Raw genomic sequence first — 17,182 nt, forward strand, 5'->3', positions numbered from 1 at the left:
TGCAAAGACATAGACTTCAATCGCATTAGAGATGTTAATGCTATCAGTGGTAAAACAGTTGTGGCCTTTAATTTATCTATTCACGTGATTTTAGTCTTTTCAGCGTCACGTAACCACTCTCAGAAATGAAATCCTTTGCTTTTAAAAATGACAGACACGCCTATCATATTTTTCATATCTTATCTTATCTTCTTCATTGTGAAATCCTGATTTACTTACGTATCTAACGCTTCTTTGGATCTCGAATGGACTGTTGCAGGTTCGATCTGAGAACAGTTCTTTAAAGATGACTCATGTGGATAGCTTCTTTTATTTATTGAATCTCACACCACATGCTGTTTCGCCTACGCTCTCAAATATTTACTAACAGGAGCTTATACATTCATAATAAAATACAAATTTACTAATCTAAAATTAGACAGACTACCATCTAATCTGAAATAAATAGATTTAGGAAAACAATAATTTCTTCGAAACTGAACTCGCCAATTCAAGTTCTCAGGGAATTGTAAATTCTTTACACCACAGCCAATATTATGTATATTCAGGTAAACGAGCAACAGAATTACTCAAAATTCTGTTACACTGAACTGATGCTGACGGACATTTTCCCCTCGTCTATTAGTTAACAAGCATATTATGTTTCAACAGCTACCTTTACTATAATCCTCAGGTGAAAATATTACAGTTTAATCACCTGAATCCATAGGAAAAACCTAATCTGAATCCTTGCTTCTTCCAATGGACACACCTGTTTAGGCTGTAATACTTTTATCTTAAAATGGAAGCAGAGCCGGCTTCTAAAACCAATAGACGAGGAAAAATTCCCAACAGCATAAATAAGTTCAATAACACGCCTCTGTCACTAACGTTTAGACTAATTCCAATACACTTGCTTAATTCTTGGACTGCAACAGACTGGTCGTTAATCCTTTTTGATTTATTTAATATGACAATTTTATAATAATCTCCATATGCGTAAAGTGAGTAAGGATATTAAAGGATACATTTTCTGCAACAAATAATTTTGTTCGAGAATTTTGTAGAATATTATTATAGAAATTAAACAATGAGTTCCTTTATCATTCGACTGAAAGTAACCATATTACGTATTGATTATTACCACATCATCATATATTGATCTGTGGCATATGCATGATATATTAAGAATGACTGATTTCTTTTGTGTAGTTTTATTCTTCCTCTCAGTAAATTCATTTTCTCTTCAGGAACGAATGAAGGGTGCCTTTAAGTAGAGGTAGGAGTCTAGTCATAGAGCGAAGACTGGATTGCTTTGTCCATTAGCTAATACAATTAGCTACCCTTAACGATTCACCTACCTCTGCACGGCTGGACACAAAACTTGGTTTACGCTTACTACATTACACGCTTGTAAATGGTATGTAATGATGTAACTCAGTTCTCCTTCGCAGCCATAATAGCGAAGGAGCCCAGTAATAAAATCTACCCTTTTACATTTGAGTGAGGATGTGTCCTTGTCCTAAACAAATTGGACTGAGGAGGATCCAGTTATAATCCTGCAAATTCAACCTCAATAACCCTCTAGTGTCTGAACGTTCAACGTATATAATGAAAATCCTCAAATTTCTTGACTACATTTTACTCAAAAATTACAATAGAGGAATATAGTATAGTAAATATCAAAAGTCAATCAATCCAAAATTTAAAAGTAAATATATTTTATTAATATGAAACGGAGATCAATTTACTGTGTCTAGTCGAGAAACTGAACTAATGTTATTCCAGTATGTGGTTTTATGCAGTTTCTTCCTAACAATTTTCCCTTCAGTTAGCTGTTTACTTAGCAAGCATCACGCCGTTTAAACAATGTAGGGCCTTTTCATTGCATTTTGTAAATGATGCTAAAACAAGTACATTGCAAAATTCAAAGGCGCCACGTTTCGCAGTGTCTACGAACTTGCTAAGAGGGTATCAAATAGTGTCAGTGTCCGTACCAAGGTGGGAGAAACTTTAACATACGTTATAATTATGTTATTATAACCTTAATACATGAACTAATATTTGTAATAATATTATATTCAATTTTAATTTGCAACTTTCGTGAATTTTGGTATACATTATACAAGTTTCTTTGCTTTAAAAACACCTGAGAGACGTTGAATTACCCAGAAATCTGGCAAAGTTAAAAATCATTACGATATGGGCCTGTTTTACACAAAGTTGCAAATAAGTGGTTCCCCACTCAATCACCACAAGCACACACTTAAACGAATTCAGCATGAAATATACCCAAAACAATATTTGTTTAATTTCGTCTGTTATTTTTAGATTATGACAGTAGTATTACAACTTCAGGTAGTCTTAGTAAACTATAATCACATTCTCCATCAACCTGTAGAGTACGCGGGAGATTTGGAATTAATGACTGATAAGTTAACAACGATAGTATAAGCATTTTTTTCAACACTTGTCTAAGCGTTAAGTCTTTATTGTTTTGTGTGTATTCATTAATGTTTAATTAGATTATGTAGGAATATAATTAATGCAACTAAATGTATGTGGGCTCTAAATTTGTAGATGATTAACTAGTCTCCGCTCCGTAGCAAAATTTCATCACTATGATAACTAATTTGACGCGTAATCTAATTACGCCCCTAATGGAATTAGAATAGGTAATTCAGCGTATGTAGGCCTATAATTCTGTCCCTAGGGGCTGTTTAACATAATAAATATATTTAGTAATTAGGCTCTGGGAACAAGAAACAAGCTAACTTATTTATATTATGTGAGAACACAGTTTGAAGCCACGTTAAAGATATTTATATTTTTACACTAACAGCTTTTAATTTGGCTACGTAATCTGCATCTAGTGTTTGTATAGATATAAAGTATAAAAAACAGAAATGTGAAATTCCGAATTCCATTAAAAACCGAATCCATAGACGCAAACCCAGTTTAACAGAAAATTCTTCACGTAATTTAAACAAACAAGATCTTAAAATACTTAAAATATATTCCCAATTACTTTTCACACCCAGAATTTATATTAGCTTGCCTGGTCCTAATTACCATTTGTCTGTTGGACCGATTAAAAACTTGGCGGCTACACGATTTTTCATTGACTATTTGTTTCATTTCAAATAAAAATTATTGAATTGCATCTACTTGAAGTACAGAATAATATTACACTAAAAGGACGGAAGAGTTTCAATTATTTTAAACCACGTGAGAATAAAAACACGCGAGAAAATGCATAATAATTATCTGACTAACAAAAATGGATTTGGCAAATTTAAGAAAATATTAAGAGAATACTTGGGGCTATAGTTACTAAACTTCTTCTTATTATTATTTCTACAGGGTTTCCTGGTACATTTACTCTTAAACCAGTACCTAATCTCACTACTCAGGCTTCACGTTTTTGACTATAACTCTTTCTTACAACGTGTGATGCTCCCAGAATGGGTATTTTTCAGACAATATTTGTAGTGCTTTCCTGGTAACGTTTCAAGATACTTTTCTCTGGCTCTTTAGAAACAAATCCTGTTACTCTAGTGTTTACCAGTATGACAAAACATTTTATGTTCCACATTCGCTTAATTTCTATACTTTTTTGTATTTTAGTTCTTTTTCGAACTCCTGTATTACAGTCCTATCCGATGGTAAGTTACATCTGTCAGTAAGCAAATGATATCTTAATTATTTTTAGTTTTGTCTTAGGCCTATTTGCCAGAACCTCACTATCTGTTTCCATTAATTGATTCCATAATATTGTTTATCTTCATGTTTGCATACTGGCTTAGGTCTGCATTTCTACCAGTTTTCTGTTGTTTCAATTCCTGATGTTTTGCATATTGTGTAATTACATGTACACACTTTATTATGTCTTGTTATGTATTCACTTTTTGCCAGAATGGGATATCCTGATCTTATTACATACGTGTTTTCTAAATTAATGCTGATTGCCTGATCCTAAGCTGACACCAGAGTAGTTTCTGTTTCTCCCCTGGTATTTTCAAACTTCAAAAATCGGTACGAATCTTTCTTAACCACCAAATGTTCGTCTAAACTGCGTGGAAATTGCCCATGCATCCACTTTTCAACCTATTTTTCTCTTACATTCTCAACTAATGTGTTTTGCATTTGCATTGTTTCACTTTGAAAGGATTTCTTATAATCGCCAGCTGTTTTTAGAAATGTTAAGGTCGTTACGTTGGTATGTCCTTACAATTTGTACTAATGGATCTTCTTTACTTTCTACATATTCTTCTTTCTCCCTCTTTTCTGGGAACATATAAGTAATGAAAGTCTGTTAGCGGGTAATGCTATCTATGGATGGTTAGTATTATTCTTGTTCCATTTCCATTTTTTGTATTTCTTCTTGATGCCAGTTTAATGTTAGTAACCAATATCTTAGCACTGGTACTGCCAATAATCCAATTGCTTGCAATTCATTTTTTGCCTTCAGCACCGTTTTCAAAATCAATCCCATTAACCTTACATGCTCCTCCTTCAATACTTATTTATCATTTTTATTGTTCTATATTATAGTTTTCTTCTAGACCCAAATACTTATATTCTTCTATTGGTTCCAATTCTTTAATTTCACGTCCTATTGCGTTTTATATCTGCCGTTTTCTATAAAATGTTACATTTTGTAAAGAAATTCTGGCACATTTTTCTCGATCTAATTTCATACTTATGCTATCGTTGTAGGGTAATTTTCTTAATTTAAAATTTGGTTGGTTCCTGGCATACGTTTCTCGTAACCTCTTCTATCCAAATTCCAACCTCACCAATAACAGTACTTCCTGGTCTCATAGACGAGGGTCTAACAAATGTAGTATAAGTATAATATCAGCCCTGGAGGAAATTTCTACACCTAAGCTTATCCGGAGCTTTTAAAACAGCAGACTAGTAGTAACTTGTCATAACAAACATTTTCATTGCTTCTAAGACCCAAAGAAACATTCAACGCGGTCTTATGCTAAGACGACGGTGCATATTTCAGGTACCCGAAATCTTCAAAAGCACTACTGCTCCATTACGTTATTCTTATAGGCCTACATAAATTTCCACTTATGGACCATAGACAAATTAATCATTTACGTTTAGTTTCAGGCAATTCTAGCCTGCTACTGTAACTGATTAGAATAGCGAATTAGTTCTCTGATGATTACTGTCAGTTAATTAATTACATGCATCTAAGGTGTCGACTTTAATTATTATGCAATGAAAGGTGTAATTAAACCTTGATAAAAGATGTATCTGGGTAAAGTAAACGAGTGAAAGCCAGCCTGAATAATTTAGAAACACGCAACATTGCAACCCTCGTCATATTAATTGCTTCGCGGAATTGATGTCTCGTTATTTATTTTCCTTCTTACGACAGTCAGTTTTAAATTGATTGTATTTAAATTTAAAACGTTTAATTCGGCAAAGCGTTATTTTGTATGACAGCTGCATGTATGCAGGTCTAATCGAATATCACATTTAAACAGTTATATCAAAATTTGTTTAGCAATTTACATTCTTACATTAAGTTCCTCGTCTCAGAATTTACGTAGTATTTCTTGCTTGTTCCACGAACACGTTGTAAACTCATTAACACAGTTTTTATAACAGTAGTAATAAAGCTCTTAAGTTTCTCTTAGCACATTACTTTCAATATATTTTCCTTTTTCCTCCCCCAGAGTGGGAGACAAAGCGTTTTCCTATATAGAAGAGTCAGAGTTATAGTTCATAGCTCATTATTAGTTTTCTTTGGGAAGGAGATTGTGAAAATTGGACAAGAGATAAAAATTATTTTCATCGATTTTGACGTACAGTAGACCTATAATGTATGCCTACTAAATTGTTTGGTGTCCAGGCTGTAGTTTGAGCAAACAACACCTTATAAATCCACCCATTCTACCTATCTGTCGCGTTTTTCGAAACAATGGTAGCTGTGAAGTCATTGCTGGAAATATTTTAACCCTGGTGACACTTCGTGAAAAGAAACATAAACGCTGTTTCTTACTTCTGTGGAAGGGTGGTACTCCACACACTGAAACATAGCAGAACCGATTTGATGAAATACATCTTTAGCCAGCTCCAGTCAACCAGGCGCCACCTGCTAGCGTAGATATCAATTATATGGCTAACAAAGCCTGACTGGCTATTTGTTCGGTTCTGATATGTTGCAGTGTATGGAATATCGTGCAAGCACTAAAGCAATACAAAAGACTTTATTATTTGTTTTTGGAAGTGTTGGCAGATTAGCAACGCTTACACGCTTAACATTAACATTCAAACCCTGTTAATGAAACTGAACAGTTTCTCGCAGCGATTGGTCACGAGACATATTAACGATATTACTAAAACTTATTGTCTAACATCAGAATTATAAATGACGCACGTGGATTGCGGAATCACAAGTCCTGCTGGAATAAAGGCAAGCCTACAGATCTTATAGGCTGTTCCTTCTAATAGGTGCACTCATGTGAAGCCAAATTTAGAGGTTGGGGGATAAGGTAATGTCGTTGACCTGAAATTACAGTTTTACCACAGCAAACGTAGCTCAGGACTGATGCCACTAGGGCGACAGTTTCTCTTTAGAAGTTTGGTTTCCCATAATTCTATCCCCTGCACATGTTGAATACTCCCAACATTCGTCTCCATGAAACTACAGCAGAGTTCCTTGGGCGCTTATTTCCTGGGGCCGGATTTAAGTTCTAACATTTCTCCGGCAATTTTAGTTGTTTGACCATTATATAATACAGTGAAATATAGGTTACCAGTTTGTATATATTTGTGTTTATCAGTAAACACGGAATACAAATATCAGTTTAACGTGTGCCACATTACGGGTTGAGAGGTACAGTTCAGATCGGGGCTCACCTTGCTTGTTTATCCGGCTTTCAGACTGCTGTTGAATACTATGTTGCAGGCGCAGGAGGAACCACCTGACATGAACTTCCGGAATGCCTTTCTGTAGTACAGACACATTCAGCTTTAAAGCAAACTCCGTATGGCATCGTATCCGTTCCAAAGTACGTTGCTGACACGTAAGTGAGGATGGTATATGGGAACGTGTACATAATGCGAAATGTGATGAACTGAATGTTGAATGGTGGAATTACTACTAACGGCAGATATTATACTTGTTTACGCATGCTGTAAACACATAGGCATCAACATTTCACTTCATAGAGACCGAAGCCTACAAAATTCCGTCCTCCGCATGTTTATGTAAGCCCATATATTGTTCCCATGCTAAAATATAATAATGATAGAGGCATTATCTTCAGACTAACAGTTTATTGCATAGAAGTTCCACAATACAAATATTTCGTAAGGATTTTCGATTTTCATATGTGACAAGCCGTGTTAATAACGTGGTGTTAAAGACCTCCTAGATTCCGTCTGAAAGGCATTAGAAGAGGCACAAAGGGAGTAGTCCTGGTTACAGAGGGTTAAGGGAGATTAAAAGGACCCCCTTTCTGTTCAATAATTGTTCCTACACAATCTTTCATTATAAGAGAGAATAATAAATCCACAGATTGTAAATGTGTGAGAGAGATTGAAAGGCGTAGTAAAACATGCTTCTAGAATCTAGCAGGCTTGTTTTCTTTCAGTCATTGTCATCTGATAACTTAAGTTACTGGGATTAACAATATTCATTCATCAAAAAGTAATTTAACCCTTTTGTGTGTATGAATGAAATTCAAATCTGTTGTTGACTGATGTAATGATAATATAATGAAATTGCTATCAGTATTTAACATAACTGCTCAATATATATAAAGACTGTATCGATTCCTGAGCATAAATATCTTGTTAATTTTGTGATTTTGCCCACATTCTCGGTAAAAATGGCTATTACCTTAAAACAGTGGTATTCAACCTTTTTTGTTCGCGTACCCCCAGATATAATTTCTCTTCAACTTTGTACCCTCAAAGTTGTTGGTGTATAATTCAAGTTATACATAATATATAGTCTACATCTGAAATAAATTAAATAAATTACATTACTGATTATTCAGTGTTTATCATAAAATAATATTTTTTTTTAAATTTCAGGTACCCCCCTAAGATGTCTTCGCGTACCCCAGGTTGAATACCACTGCCTTAAACATACACATGTACAGGAATCCAAATGTAAAAATTGTACTTACGATTAATAATAATATAAATTAGTTTACTTTAAACGGATACGATGTGTAATCAGTAAAAATAAGTATATATATAGATTAGATCAGATTAAATCATGAATTAGACATGTTCGTCCAACTTCTATTCTAAAAACTATGACAGATAGTTGATATTTGAAATGAATTGAATTGAATTATACAGTACAGATTCCCGATTATGGGCAATGTGGGATAATATGTAAGGCTAATCAAAACGTCGAGAGCAAATACCTTTCGTCATTATCTTTGAAATCATTGTCGCCAGCATGATTCACAAGACCTACTTTGTCGTTATCAGTCATCTGTTGATATTCGTCTTTGCATTTCTCTCTTTGTTCTGTGAGCCAAGCAAATCACTCACCTTCAGCCACATGCTGATTTTACAATTGATCAAACGGAGCTTTCCGCTGCAAGTCGGATAAAACGGAATGAATATCGTCTACCCTTCTGTATCTAGTTTCATAAGCTTAACTTCCGATCTGAATAATTGGCATTTCCACTACCTTAGCTTTATTGTCACACACAGCCAATGCCTTGTTAATCGTCTAGCTTATAGGCCTACAGGCATAATATCTCGAATCCACCGTCTCGAAAGTTTTAGCCTGTTTCGGTTGTTTCGAATTTACTTAGAGATGTTCTGCTGAGTCTATTTGATACGGAGGAACGTAAAGTGACAAGTTCCTGGCTTAGTGCTGAAGGGTTGAGGTGGGTTAATTAACCTTAAAAAAACTAGCATGTTACGAAGTGTCGCACATGGTCTCAGTTTATGCCGTCTTGTTAATAAAGCAACAAACTTTCGGACTCCATAAAGAAGTTTAAATTTAATTATCTGAGTAACTACCTGCTTTAAAAATATCAACGTTTTCAACGTATTGACCTGTTACCAAAGAACTTTCATTTAATTACAGAACAGTGAATACACACATTTTATTCAATAGCCACACGCATGGTGTGGATTCGTAGCGAATTCCACGTTACGAGTCTAAATGATGGAGTAGATAACGGTCATACTAAAAGTCGAAACCTCCAAAGACATCAGCAGGATAACACCGCGTTAATCTCTTGGGTATTTGCATTACCGAAGTCAAAGTTGCCCCTATAACCAAAATCACGGACGCTACTTGCTTCCCTTGTGATGCTCTAAACAATTCCTTCGTAGACATGATTAATTGATTGATATATCCCAAGGCTGCTTCTCAACGAGTTCGCTCTTAAACTCTCCTACTCCGGTTCGACTACAGAAAACCTACCAGTTCCACGCCGATCTCTACAGGCACTGCACAACGTAACACATACAGAAAAATATATGAATGTTGAAAAGTAGGTCTGTAAAGTATAATGCGGCAAGAATTATTTGTTTCCTATCACTACGATTCATTTGCATTCTATCCAAAAGTTTAAAAGATAACACGGAAAAAATTTAATAATATACGTCTATATCTTTGTAAAATATAGACTTGGCTGTAGAGAAAATGAAACATTTATATTAAGATTTGAGGTTCTAAAGGAAGGTAAAGATATCGATGATTGTTATTATCATCGATTGTAACGCCCTGAGGACTTGTAGGTAGATATCGATGTTTCGGAAAACACAAAATCAACTTTCAGTGCGTTATAACTCAGACGAATTTCGAAAATATTTGTATTGTTCGAAACCATACGCCTGTCATTAATTTATTTTAAATTGCGAGAGAATCTCAATTAATTTTATAGGAACAGATTAAGATTCTATCCTAGCGGAGAGATAAGGTATCGAGATAATATTTTTCATGTTGTTTAACTCAGAAATCCATCTCTGTATAATGTAGACGCCGGTTCATGACACCAGTACCTCAAATAATAAAACATAAAACCAAATATTTCACTTTACCGGACTCAAGTTTTAGTATAAATGGTTATAAATAGAAAAAAGTCACATAATTTTTATTATATAATATCTTTCAATGGTACTAATAAATTGTTCATTTAATAGTCATCATCAAATAATTTTGTATACAAAATATGTTTGCATTATATCACTTAATTTTATAAATCTAAAATATCCTCATATTAGTCAGGATTTTAAGCATTGATATCAGAAGAAATGTGTTTGAATTCTTGCTAAATCAAGACTGATCATTGCCGCCTGTCGGTCGGAAATAAGAAAACAAACGAAGAGTGAACTTCGTAAATCAGGTAGCAAGATAATTTTTTTACTTCCGTGACAAGTTGAATCCTCTAAATTTGCACGGCATGAAACTTGCTTTATCTTTGTTCAGAAAATTTCATGTATTTCATCGTCGCGACAGAAAAAGAATAAAAGAAAACAAAACAATGGAATGGAATGGAGAGAAGCTTGATCTATGAAGGTATAAAAGTTTCATAAATATTCTAAGGGCAGTGAATAAACTGCCGCTGCCTTTAGTTTATTCAGGCAACAGTAGAGACCAAGAGCGTATTTACAATACGTCAAATAATAGTCGAAAGAAATTATTTTAAAACGTGTTTTTATCTGTTATAAAATTCGGAGATCGTTTGAAGACGTTCACGACTAAAATGTCTATATAAAGAATAAGAATGTAACAAAATCTTCAGTGTATCGTTAAGTATGATTTACAGTCTCTATCGAAAAAACTATAGCTCTGGTAATAAAAACTTTTAATTCTATCTGAATGGTTAGGACATCAACGATTACGGGAGACAATTTAAAATTCTGATTCACTGAATAAAACGTTTAGGGATATTTGGTGACAGAGGCAGTCACATTTTTATTTGCAGTTAAAAGTAGAGGTTAAAAATACACACGCTGTGTTCTTACCTGGAGGAAATTAAAACTTTTTTCATCCAGTGTGGCTGGCGAACTACTAAATATCACATTATATTATTAATCGAATACGGTTTTATAAGAAATATATTGATTGAATCAATTAACTATTTGTTCAAATCAGCAAACATATTTTTCCCATAGCTCAGCTGACCTTCTCTTTTACGACAGTTCTTAGGGCTCCTTGTAAAATGGGTCTGCCGGTCGTAAGTCTTTCTCAATAATGTATACAAGTATATAACCTTCTTGCTTCAACCCATTTACAGACAGAAATCAACTGTAAATGACACCGATTTCTTCTCCAAATTATTTCGATCCAATCATTTCATTTTTTTTGCCAAAAATTTCAAATTTTTACCGCTGCTGAAAGCCGACAATTTCAAATGTGCTCGAAAGAGTAAAATATGAAAACGTAACGGTTATTCCAATTCAGTTAAGAAACAGATCTCCAATTTATTACATTTTCATGACTTATACTACATATTCATTTTTCCTTATTCGCAAATTTTCTCGCCAACTTGTATCAGAGGACTCAAGGAAACAAAAAAAAGACACTTAGCGTGTGTAGCAAGTAGAATAAATTTGGTCGTTACGGTGGTCTAGCGGTCAGAACGCTGGGTTTGTAATCCTGGTGTCCCGGGTTCGTTTCCCGGTGGTGCCCGGATTTATAACTTGTGTTGGGCAAGGCCGTGGTCCAGGTATCACGGAGTTTTCCTCCAGGGCTTCCCCGATTTCTCCGTGGCATCCCAACAATTACTTCATTTTCATCATCATTTGATACTAAGCACACAGAAGAAGGCAACGGCAAACCACTTCTGGATCATTAGTCTAGGAAACATATGAACAGGTCCCTATCAGAGAAAACTTGTTCATAAAGTCACCAGGGGTCGGCTCCGACCCGATGGTACAAAAACAAAAAAGAATACTAGCATTCGATTTTCAAAACAAAGCCGTTATAAAATAAAATTCTTAATATATGGAGTGAATATAACTTACCTTTTCTCATTTACTTGTAAATAATGCAACATTTGTCACACGTACAATGTCCAAACGATGTAAGCTCCATCTATGTACGCTGCAGAAAACCACAGGTTGCTGTATTCATTAATCTGACCGCTCAAGAAATGGGACCGACACGACCAATCCATCTGTTTTGGAAACGCTGATAAGAGATGCACGGTCAATCAAGATCTAAAATGATGGTCTTCCCAGAACACGACAGGCTGCATTTCTTGTAACTATGGATTGACGAAGTTTTCCAGCATATCCAGGCAACTACCGAATGTCACAGGCGCTTCGGCAAAGAATAAGTGTCCAATCAAACGGCCGTGCAACAGGCCACACCCCACATCAAACTGCCTTGAATCTGATCCGCAGATGCGTACGTTCTGTTTGTTTCCCCACCCTGAACCGTATAATGTAACCTCGTCGGAAAACATGATTTTCCTCAGGAATTCGTTGTCTTCATCCAATTTCTTAAGAATGGTTACTGTAAATTTCTTTCGGGCGGCACTGTCATCCAGCGTAATTGTCTGCATCAGTTACAACTTGTAAGCACACAGACATAAGCATTTTCGTAACACCCGATGGACTGTCGAATGCAGAATAGATTTGCAAGTTACGTGTTGCAGCTCGTGTCGACTTACGTGGACTGCGGACGAACATTTTGCCTGCGTATCCATTCGAAATTTTCATCACACACACGCCCTGTATCTTCATCGTGCAAAACACTTCCTGTCACTTTAAACTATTTGTAAATATCGATGGTCATGATGATCGCGTCTTGTGATACGTTGTTCTGAAACGTAATTAAACCTGTGTATCCAATTTAGTTTCCACAAACCACTCCACGCACTGTGCCTTGTCCTTGGGTTTCATGGCGACTGACCTGAATCACAAAGACTGGTGCAATGAACTGGAAAACGAGTGCTACTATCTACCGGGAACTTGGCGATACTTTTAGAATTTCTCGCGCAGCTGACGCTCAAACAGTGTACCTATGTTTCTTTTGTAAACGTTTCATTAAGGAATAAAGCTGTACAGACAATTTATATACACCATAAATATAATTAATTTTGCATACACGTTTTCTTCGAAGGGCGTTCAGCGATTCTCAGTCTCCCGATCATTACAATCTAGTACGTTTAGTCGCATGTAATTGAAGTGCTGTGACTCCCTATACAAATAACAATTCTTAAAATACATCTTTTCCAAAATTATTCAAACTGTCATACTCAAGGGATTCGCTATTGCTATTACATTTTTCCCTTCTGCAATATTACAGAGACTCTTTCTTACAACCACTGGAAAATATTATCCCAGGATTAAAATTTGACAATATGAACGCCAAATAACTATCGAAGCAACTGCATGCTTACAAATGCGTGTTGTGAACTAATGAGCTTACACTGAAATATGTTTGCTGTTTAAATTTGATGTCAGTAATTACATTCTAAATTATCGTCAATGACAGTAGCAATTTTACAGTTGTATTTTCGGAGATAAAACATTCATATATCCTACTTCAAAATAATTTATCATATATTTGTACAGAAAGGAATGGGATAAACTTTCCGAAAGAATTTGTCTCATATACATACGACTCATTTACGTAGTTTAATAATATATAAATGTGATCAATTCAACGTAGTGAAGTTTTTCTACTCTATAGCTAGAAAGAATGATTGATGGCTCACATACATATATTAAACTCAGGGGAAACTTAAGTTTTCTTATTTTGTGTAGAGCAAAGTAACTAGCCACTGATGTTGAATAGAGATTGTGATAACGTGTCGTCAGATAGAGTTAATTCTGTTGAACACATCACTCTTGTCTGTAGTAGGTAGAAGATGACTGACAGAGGAAAATGTAAATGTAAGGAGAAATACGAAAGACAGAGAATCAATAGACGACCCTCGGATTGAGAACTCTGCTACTTTGCAACACCCCAAACTCTGCGACATACGCGTGAACAAAAATAATAAAATTTCAATTTTTATAAATTTATAAATTTATAAATTGAAATTTTTAAATTTATTATAGCCGAATTCCCAATACAAAATGTAAGAAAGTTGTAGTTAATATTAATATATCAAAGTCTGTGGAAATAACAAGAAATCCATAAAAGGTATAATATGACAATTATGGCGAAAACTGCCATACCGTTCAGGATACGATGATAAAATGGGGTGTTGTATCACCGACAAAAAAGGAAAGAAGAATGCAACGTAAAGGGGAAGCAGGAAAGAAGAGAATCACCCCATTTTCCCAGACTAGTCGGAACAAATTAGTACGGTTGTGGAAGATTTATTTAACATTTATATTGGAATTCCTAGCCTGCTGTTTTCAGTTTCAATAACATACTTCTAAAGCAATTTAAAATTTATTTCTATACGTCAATTTCTCATACTGAAAGAAAAAGTAAATACCAGGAGGCTAGTACAGGGTGCCTAAAATAACCTAATCTATGTTCTTTTGTCTGTCTAAAGAATGTTTTAATGCTAAATGAAGCTCAATTAATAAGCGGCATTGAACAAAATAAATGTATTTTCAGAAAGTTTGATGAAGATTACTGAATATTTTTATCTTAAAATGTTGTGTTTGTTGTGATTTGTCATTCTTTAAGATGAATTAAGGGGAAGAATTTACAGTAAAAAGACTTGAAAAATCATCTCAGAAACGTCGGTCACTATCCATAAGACTACATGAAACGACATTCCAGAAGATGTCCATCTTCAATTACAAAAGTATTTTCAGGGTACGTACAGAACTGATATTTTCCACACATGTTTAAAGTATGTACAAAACAAATGCAACCAGTAAAGAATGAGAGAGAGAGAGAGAGAAAAAAAAAGCCTGGAATGGCAGGGAAAACATATTAGCGCTTACTCTGTTACATAAAACTCAGAAAATACCTTAGTTCAAGCTGAGCGTAAAGTTTTTAGCATCTATTCACATGACATTTATCTTCTGAACTGCTAGTTAGAAAAAGTGTTTCTCCTTACCCACATTTTAAATAGCCAAAGGGGCTTAAAAACAAACCGAATGCATGTAGCAGATCTGCCCTTGAGAAAATAACAAAACGTCAGCCAGCCTGTTACAAAATCTCAAAGTTTATTGTTTTAATCATAAACAGAACCTACTTGTCTCCATCCAGAATCAATTAAAAATAGACTATAAACTTCTTATTTCTTTCGGATTAATTTTAATATTATTCTCCCATCTACTTTCAGATGTCTCAAATTGTCTCCTCCGTTCAGATATTAAGCAAATATTTTAATCATATTTCGTATCTTCCACACATGCAGCGTCTTATTTGATTATCCTAGTAATATTTGTTTAAAATCACAGTTTAAGAAGCTATTAATTATTCAATTTCCTTAACACTCCCCCTGCTACCTCCTTTCACATTTTCAAAATATTACTCCATGCACACACCCTCATTGTGTGTTCTTCCCTTAAAGTGATAAGAGGAACCAAGTACCACGCCCACACAAAACACAAATTATTTATGTTGAACTTGTAACAGCAAATGAGCTCGCTCTATTTCTCAGTTTCTGACAACTCAATTATATGATATCACCATTGAAGGGATATATGAACATAAAACATTATGGATATTTAACAAACCGACGACAATGGTATTTTTTATTTGACTCTTAATTATTCTATATCCGAATCTGTCATTTATATACAAAACAACCGATATGTATGACTTATGTTATTTACGTATATCACAGCATAATGAAAGAATATTTATGAAGTTGCATAAAATTAATTAAATATGTTACGATGTAGGCAAATACTACTTTTTCTAAAGCATTATTTTAAATCTAGCAACTGTAAAATCAAAGAAGATTTTAAGTATAATAATTTTATAATTACAACTTTCAGATTCTAAATATGGCTTTATATAACTTAATAGCTCAGTTATAAAAGGGATAATGGGCTATCACACAGGCTTAGAACTATCAGTCGTCATTAAAACAGGCGTCGATGTGTATGACTAATTTATTATTATTATTATTATTATTATTTGGTGTTCTGTCTGACGACAGGTCCATATGAACAGGATCATTCCATCCTTTTCTCGGACTGGGACCTGTTCATATACGTTCTTGGCAGATGATCCAGAAGTGGTTTGCCATTGCCTTCTTCTGTGTGTGAATGGAGTAATTGTTGGGATGCCACGGAGAAACCGGGGAAGCCCCCGGAGGAAAACTCCGTGTTGACTAGACCACGGCCTTGCCCAACACAAGTTATAAATTCAGGCACCGCCGGGAATCGAACCCGAGACCCCAGGATTACAAGACCAGCGTTCTAACCGCTAGACCACCTTGGCGGTTGTATGACTAATAAACAACTCCAAAGTCGGTCACTTATTACAAAGAACTTGTTTCTTTGAACGACTATCGGGGCATTCTCCGTAATGAAATACAAACTCGAGATTTCTATTTTTGACACCCTGAATACGTTCTCATGATGGGTGCACAGTGTCTTTCTAGAGTTTCAATCTCTAAATCACTTTGCCCATATACTGATAACATTGTACATTATAGACCAGACAAAATAACATTATTTTCAAAAGTGTACTAATTAGGGCTATAGCTGGTACTTCGCCTGAAAATCTTAGTTATACGGGTATCGAATATTCTACTTCCCAGCAACATATTTCGTTAATTTGACTTGGTATAATGCCAAAGCATTTTCCAGACCTCAAAAGGCCACATTCCTGTGACGTGCCCAACGTCTGCTAAGGGACGCGAATAAGCACTATGCAGACGACTGTGTACCTCACACACATGACTTTATTGTGTAGGATCGTGTGTAGTGAGCATTCATGGCATGACCGTGCTATATTTTAAGTTCCGTTGCGGTATAACTACCCTGTTTATAAGTCATTCAAATTTCTCAACGCTGACAGTTTACTGTCAGATTATTTGTCAACAAAGAAACGATGTATAAAATTTATTGATCTGTTCATCGTATTAAAGTGCCAGCTGGCAGCTACAAGCTTCAATTTATCACGCTTTTCAACGCTTCTATTGGCATCTCGTCCTTCAATCAGACCTTCCATTGTGTCATTGTTACTTGGATCTATAAGTGTTTCAACTTCGTTAACACATGAATTTATACTATGCACAATTCTGGTAAAAATCTGTCGTTAATAATAAATTCTGCAGCACTAATTGTGGTACCAAAAATGTACGCCTTTTGTGAGTTGGTC

At 35.0% G+C, this 17,182-nt stretch overlaps 1 protein-coding gene across 7 annotated transcripts in view; it reads right to left on the reverse strand.

The window, feature by feature from the left end:
• LOC110831813 (neurotrimin) overlaps positions 1–17,182 on the reverse strand; it is a 478,509-nt gene that overhangs the window by 196,926 nt on the left and 264,401 nt on the right. Inside the window, exon 1 of one of the 7 annotated variants that reach the window (XM_022068242.2) lies at positions 11,953–12,854. The exons of the other annotated variants lie outside the window; for them this stretch is intronic. Within the exon in view, the coding sequence (XP_021923934.2) occupies positions 11,953–11,962 (10 nt within the window). The 5' untranslated portion in view covers positions 11,963–12,854. Of the gene's footprint in view, positions 1–11,952; positions 12,855–17,182 lie in introns of those variants that run through there. 7 annotated transcript variants of the gene reach the window in all.

This window comes from Zootermopsis nevadensis, unplaced genomic scaffold (assembly GCF_977971745.1).
Source record: "Zootermopsis nevadensis isolate Lab colony 2312 unplaced genomic scaffold, Znev_1.0 Znev_ptg000030l, whole genome shotgun sequence".
In the NCBI taxonomy this organism is placed as follows: Eukaryota; Metazoa; Arthropoda; class Insecta; order Blattodea; family Termopsidae; genus Zootermopsis; species Zootermopsis nevadensis.